This window comes from Penaeus monodon, chromosome 3 (genome assembly GCF_015228065.2).
Source record: "Penaeus monodon isolate SGIC_2016 chromosome 3, NSTDA_Pmon_1, whole genome shotgun sequence".
Taxonomy (NCBI): Eukaryota; Metazoa; Arthropoda; class Malacostraca; order Decapoda; family Penaeidae; genus Penaeus; species Penaeus monodon.
In genome coordinates this window covers 24215826-24223325 of record NC_051388.1, presented here as the reverse complement: position 1 = coordinate 24223325, position 7500 = coordinate 24215826, and the positions used below count along the sequence as shown (strand labels likewise).

At 37.3% G+C, this 7500-nt stretch overlaps 1 protein-coding gene across 3 annotated transcripts in view; it reads left to right on the top strand.

Annotated features, from left to right (window-relative positions):
* LOC119593548 (aminopeptidase N-like) overlaps positions 1-7500 on the top strand; it is an 11926-nt gene that overhangs the window by 2786 nt on the left and 1640 nt on the right. For all 3 annotated transcript variants that reach the window (XM_037942513.1, XM_037942516.1, XM_037942522.1), the window contains exons 5-16: positions 443-651; positions 774-929; positions 1348-1478; positions 1959-2136; positions 3503-3686; positions 4317-4473; positions 5315-5396; positions 5701-5884; positions 5970-6300; positions 6597-6739; positions 6922-7112; positions 7309-7479. In XM_037942513.1, the coding sequence (XP_037798441.1) occupies positions 443-651; positions 774-929; positions 1348-1478; positions 1959-2136; positions 3503-3686; positions 4317-4473; positions 5315-5396; positions 5701-5884; positions 5970-6300; positions 6597-6739; positions 6922-7112; positions 7309-7479 (2117 nt within the window). The remainder of the gene's footprint in view (positions 1-442; positions 652-773; positions 930-1347; positions 1479-1958; positions 2137-3502; positions 3687-4316; positions 4474-5314; positions 5397-5700; positions 5885-5969; positions 6301-6596; positions 6740-6921; positions 7113-7308; positions 7480-7500) is intronic.

Below are 7500 nucleotides of genomic sequence, written 5' to 3'. Positions count from 1 at the left end.
CCAAAGCGAAATTCCTTTATAAAACCTAGAATAACCAATGATTATAACATTGCTGCCCATGTATGAAGTTGAGGAGAAAACCAATATATTCTTGAAACAGCTACATCGATATATTTGAAAATACACACACAAAAAAAAAAACAAAAAAAAAAAACGCTCGAATAGATAAAAACAGTATATATGTGTGTGAGTGTGAGTGAGTGTGTGTGTGTGTGTGTGTGTGTGTGTGTGTGTGTGTGTGTGTGTGTGTGTGTGTGTGTGTGTGTGTGTGTGTGTGTGTGTGTGTGTTTGTTTGTGTGTATGAGTGACAATAATCATGTGCTTATATGCCTTTCAGCAAGTCGGGCCTATATGTTTACTGCTGCACCATCACAATCAAAACAACGGCTTAGTATAACTGGTTCTTAACAGAAAAACAACAACAAATTCTTGTCTAATTCAGATATCAAGCCGTGATGATCCTGGAGCTCTAGCACTGGGGATCAAAATGCAACAGTATGACCACGAGCGTCAGTTCTATATCGTCCACCTGGAGAAGGAGCTGCAGAAGGGGAAGAAGTACGTCTTGGCCATGGACTTTATCGGTTACCTAAACAACCAACTGCGAGGCTTCTACAAGACCACCTACACTGATGCTGACGGTATGCAAAAGTAAGTAGTAACTACAATCATTATTCCAGAAAAAAAAAAAAAAAAAAAAAACACGAAATTACCTTTTAAGTTTCTTTTTCTTTAGTCTATTTCGCCCTACTTCGTTCTCCCTTTCTCACCAGGAATCTAGCAACAACAGACTTCAAGCCCTCCTACGCCCGCCTCGCCTTTCCGTGCTTCGATGAGCCCGCGCTGAAAGCCACCTTTGAGATCTTCCTGGCGAGGGAAACCTGGATGACGTCGGTGGCCAACATCCCTCACAACGAAACTCTGCCAGTGTAAGTATGACACACTGAAATAGAGTTATTTTTTCGTTGCAAGCGCCGGTATTTATTTAGATGCCCTTTGTAAGTACGATACAGAGACATCAACAGTTGTATATGTACAAGGTTTCAGATTTTATACAGACGTTCTTTGTCAGTGTAAGTACCGAGCAGAGAAATAAAGGATGTTTACTTCACTCTGTTTGCAACTTAAATCACATGGTTATTCTTTGCGTAATTTGACAGTATAATTGCAGCGTGAATATTGCTATAATATATATATTTTGCATATCTTAGGTGAAAAATGTATCACGAGTTTTAGCACAAAAAGAAAAGAACATGATCTTGTTTATTTTGAGTCACAAAGCACAATAAAATATTTTGAAATTTCACAGCTTATTTTTTGCAAAATTATTTTTACATAATTTACTAGAGAAGGTAAACCCGGATGGCAATGGGATCGCTACCAGGAGGCCTTTCCCATCTCCACCTTCCAAGTCGGCTTCCTGGTGTCCAGCTTTGCCCACCGGAACTCCACCGAAAACGACCACGTGGTCTTCCGAGGTAATCACGAGCTCTCATCTCTTACACACGTATCTAAGTATGCTTTTATTGTGTACTGTATATATATATATATATATATATATATATATATATATATATATATATATATATATATATATATATATGTATATACACATACATATATACTTACACACACACATATATATGAATGAGTAAATATGTACAGTACAGACACACACATACATACATACATATGTAAGTGTGTGTATATATATATATATATATATATATATATATATATATATACACACACACACACACACACATATATATATACACATTTAAACACACACACACACAAACACACACACACACACACACACACACACACACACACACACACACACACACACACACACACACACACACACACACACACACATATATATATATATATATATATATATATATATATATATATATATATATATATATATATATATGAATATACGTACACAGTTTGGGCCAGACGAGCGGTCCTCCAGCAAGCGGATTACGCAAGACAGGTCGGCCCCCAAATCCTGGCGCATCTGGAGGATTACCTGAACAAAACTTTCCCTCTTCCGAAGCAAGACTTGATTGCTGTTCCAGAACTAATACCTCGAGGAACGGAAGGCTGGGGAATCACCCATCTTAGGTAAGCGATACTTAGAATGTTAAAGCAAGTGGTTTGAGAATATATCACATTGCCTTTTTTCATTTGTTTACTCTCCTTTTGGTAAATAGGGGTTTTAATGATTACAGGAAGTTTCGTAGACAACTCCATAATAAACAGCTAGTACTTAGAATAACGACTAGTGGAAACTCTGTTTTGAGCATTTTTTCATATGTATTATAAGTTTACATAAAAATAGCATATAACGTCACGGTGTATGCATGAATATGTTGACAGTGGAACTAAATGACGTGACGGTTTAACTCCCTCCACTTCTTAGAACTTTACATTGAGACTTGTTTCCTGTGGACAAGTTCGCAGCGGAAATAGAATATTAATGCCATAACACTCCAAGCTTTGTCTTTTGGATACATGGTGTGGCATTCGCAGGAGCTGACCCTGATCTTTGATTGTTTTGAATCTCATTATCGGTGCAGGTCCGTCTTCCTAAAACTTAGATAATCATTAACGGAATTCCTGTGAGTCACAGAATCTCCCAAAATATTCTGCGATGTATTGAGTGCACGGTAACCTACAATACATATTTGATCAATGCAAGCTAAAGATTAAGCCAAGTAAACTAAACAGATAAAAAGGAAAAGAGACAAAGGTACAGACAAAGACAGATTTAGAGATAGAGATGAATAACGAGAATAAGAAAAAGTTTTTGGGAAAGGGTTATGTTCGTACGCAAAAATGAGATCTTAAAATGGCTTCAGTCTTTGACGCTGAACATACTGATAATTTTAAAGAATTTGTCAACGTCGAAACAGTAATTACGGAGGTTAATCGCTTGAGCATAATGTTATGAAACCTGAAGGTGAGAACGGGACTATTCCAGTTTTATGCGCAATATGGTTTATCGTTACATGATTTTTGTTATACAGTGCTGAGAGATGTAAAAATATGTTGATCATAAACTTTACTTATAGAAAGGGGAAACCAATGAAAAGTTCTCTGCAACATTGCAAATGCCATAGACCACATAATGAAGATAAATTGAAATTGGATGATAATCCAGGGGGAAAGAAGGCGAGTTGGTATACTAAACATGTGCTCCGTCTTAGTTATAAAATACTGCATTTACTGACCGTCGATTCAGTATTATGCAGGTATTACCGATATATACTGTGTTTTTCTTCCTGCTATTGATAGTGTTAAGATTATAATTGCTTTACTTTGCTTAACTACAACTATCGTTGTTATTTCTATTATTTTATGTGTTACATATGAAAAACAACAACATAGACTTAAATCTAAGTAAAGAAGAAGAAAAAAAACACACACACCAAAAAACAGGCTAGGCTTTCTAGATAACACCCAACCAATATTGTATTTCCCCGCACAGAGAAGACCACATGCTTTACCATCCGGAGATCTCAAGCATAAGGGACCAAGAGCAAGTCACACACGCTGTTGCCTACGCGTTGGCACAGCAGTGTCTCGGGGACGTTCTCGCTCCCGAATGGTGGGATGACGTGGGTCTCAACCAAGGACTTGCTGTGTTTATGGAGTACATAGGCGTGGAACTTGTAAGTATCATGCGCGTTCATCTCCTCCTAGAGATGTTTGCTATTGATGTTCTGATTATAACTGTTATTTTTAGACTATTACCTGGTCCTTCAGCAGAACTATACTAAACAAAACTAAAACTAAAAGGTTGTCTTGGCTTCATTTATTATTAGCCTCTGATGTTCGAATTCCCTCGACTATAAAACCACTTGAGAATCCACAGACAGAACACGTTTAAGTGCTCGTGGCAGAAAAAGCAAGGTTTGGGTGAGAAAGTTAATTTATTGATTGTTATTCACAAATCGATCTGAGGTGTAACCCACAGGTCACAATAACTCAAAATGCATAATAAAAAATCTTGTATTATATATCCATCTTCTTTGTACTAAAATACACAGTTACGTGAACTGCCATTGACTGTTGAAAAAAAATCCCCTGACCCATTCGGATACGTAATCATCGATATGATTGAAATTTTATCTATGGTTGCTTTGGTTTTCGCATCCCTTTCATATATAAGCATTCGATATGAATACTTAAACTGTATTTAACAGTCATTCCGATAGAACCCCACGAGCTACGAGGCCCGTAACATGTGCCGTCAGAGGCTATAACATGGATTCGGTTCCGAGGACTTGTTCCCTCTGCAGCTGGAGCCCGAGTGGAAGGCCAGCGAGGACTTCGTGGCGAGCCAAATCCGCCCGGCCTTCGCTCTGGACTGCCTGGAATCGGCGCACGAAGTCATCGCTCCGGTGGTTAGCCCGGAGGAAGTCAGCGAAATCTCCGACGCCATTGCCGATGGGAAAGGTCTCGGTCGCTCTGGCCTTTTAATTCATTGTTATGATGATAATCCTAATGGAGACAGCGACGATGATGATAACGATTACAGTTAAAATGATAAGGATCATAATAACAGTAATGATATTTATGATGATAATAATAATGATAATAATAATAATAATAAAAAAATCATAATATTGATAATAATAATGATATAATAATAATAATAATAATGATATAATAATAATAATAATAATAGTAATTGTGATAATAATTATAATGATAATTATTACTAACATTATTATTATTTTCTTTTTATCATCACAATTATTATTATCTTTATTATTATCATTATTACTATCGTTATTATGATTATTACTATCGTTATTGTGATTATTACTATTGTTATTATCATTATCATTATTACTATCATTATTATTATTATCATTGTTATCCTTATAATCATTATCAATTAATTATTTTTCTTTTTATTATTATCTATATTACTAGTAATGTTGTTGTTCATGGCTATATTATCATGATTGTCGACTTTTTCAATATGATTATCATTTAAATTTATATCTATATCTCACATATTTCCCTTAATTCCACGCTGGCTTATCTGGTACGAATTTCAACCTTTACCCTGAAGAATATCAGCCTAATCATATCTTTTATTGAGTACTATTTATTGAATGAACATTAGTAAATATCACCTAAATGCTATTTTACCATTACTCCATCTAAATACTATATTCTAAGGCTAAAGATGTCCATACCAGCCGGATTTTTATGCTGTCTCCTTTAAGTTATCATTTAAAAGGCTTATTGAAAAAAAAAAATCTTGGACCATCTCGTCTTCTTGCAGGTTCCACTCTTATTCGCATGATGAGCCACTTCCTCGGTGACAAGCTGTTTAGTGATGGTCTTAATAGCTACCTGAATGAAATGTAAGTGCTATCATATGAATGTGTATACACACACACACACACACACACACACACACACACACACACACACACACACACACACACACACACACACACACACACACACACACACACACACATATATATATATATGTATATATATATATATATGTATATATATATATATATATATATATATATATATATATATATATATATATATATATATATATATATCTGTATATGTACGTTTTATGGCTTTAGTGATAATATACACATACACATTTTTGCGAAGTGTCAGTAATGTGAGCTCTTCCCCTTTTAGCAAGAATGTCACTTCCAAATATGACGATCTCTGGGAAAGTCTGTCTACAGCTGCGCATCTAGACAATGTACTGCCAGAGAATACGACAATTAAGATGATAATGGATACTTGGACTTCGCAGAAAGGTTACCCTGTCATTAAGGTAAACAGGAGCCCAGACGGTACCTCCGCTACCATCACGCAGGTAAAGTGAACTCGTTTTAAGTCTAGTAGTGAGAATTCTTATCATTATTCGGTGGCAATATTTTTGAGTAAACGTCCCTCCGCAGGAACGTTTTCGGCAGGTGAAGAACCCCGAAGAGAGACCCGAGATCAAGTGGTGGGTTCCTCTGACGTACACGACCCAGAGCGACGCCACTTTCAACCAGACTCTGGCCATGGTGTGGATGAAGGACTCCGAGGACAGCATCATCATCACGTCTCTTCCCCCGAAGGACGAGTGGGTCATCTTCAACCTGCAACAGACGGGCTTCTACAGAGTCAACTACGACGATTCCAACTGGGACCTCCTCACCCAACAGTTGAAGAACGACCACGAGGTCATCCACGTCATCAACCGAGCGCAGATCATTGATGATGCCATGAATCTTGCTAGAGCAGGTGTGTAACTGAAGTCCTTTCATGATACATGCAGGTATTTTAGTAGTTTTATGTTTTAGTCCAAAAGCATTGGATTATAGTTTTTGCGAAATGTTCTGATACAAGTGTGTTTGCGATCATGGCAAAGACACGAAACCATGTTTATCAGATATAGTAAGTGATTATGAGATTCATTGACCTGACCACTGATCAGTCATGAATGCAACAAGCAGATAGACATTAGATATAGAAGCCAAACAAAAGAAACAAAAATAAAGTTGTGTGGAGGACATTGGAGGCTGTCTATGTGCTTTCAGGTCAGCTCCGTTACGAGACTGCACTGCTCATGCTATCTTATCTCAAAAATGAAACTGAATATCTTCCCTGGTCGGCTGCCCTGAACAGCTTAGCTTACCTAGAGTCCATGTTAGGAGCATCAATAGACCGCGGCACTATAAAGGTAACCTTATCAAGTGATTGTAAATGCCATTCATAACTTGCATTCTTGTATTAATTTTTTTTCCAAACTAATACTACCCAGAAGAGGCATATTTCAGGTAAATTGTAACTTTGGGGAAAAATGCAGGAGTTTGGTGTGCCGTTTTCCTTTTGATTAAACGAACTAGATCCAACATTTTTCAGAGTTTCCTCTTGGATTTGGTGATGCCCCTGTACAACTCTCTGAGGCTCACCAACGAAACAGAAGACTCTCGTTCTGTGCAACATTTGCAAGAATTAGCCGTGTACTGGGCTTGCAAGCTAGGCCACCCCCAATGTCTAGATGACGTCGTCACCACCTATCATATGTGGATGGAAATACCTAACAATGATAGGCAATTATATCTTATTCTTTTGGTTAAAAAGTTCGCTTACATTGTTGATACGCAATAGCTACATTTCTATGGACAGAAATTGATAGATCTTTGTACACAACTATATATATATAAACGCATGAATGAAATTTATCATAGAATAGCATAGTAGCAGACACGTTATATGCATTCATGAGATGTATCCTGTTTTCGTTAGCATCATCTCACCCATCGTGAAGTCATCAGTGTACTGCCACGCCATCGCAGAAGGTGGGGCGGCTGAGTGGGCTTTTGGTTTGAATCAATATCTGAGGTCAAACGTCGCGTCTGAGAAGGCAAAACTTCTGTATGGGTTGGGATGCAGTAAAGAAGTTACTGTTCTTACTAGGTTAGTCTACCTTTTGATACG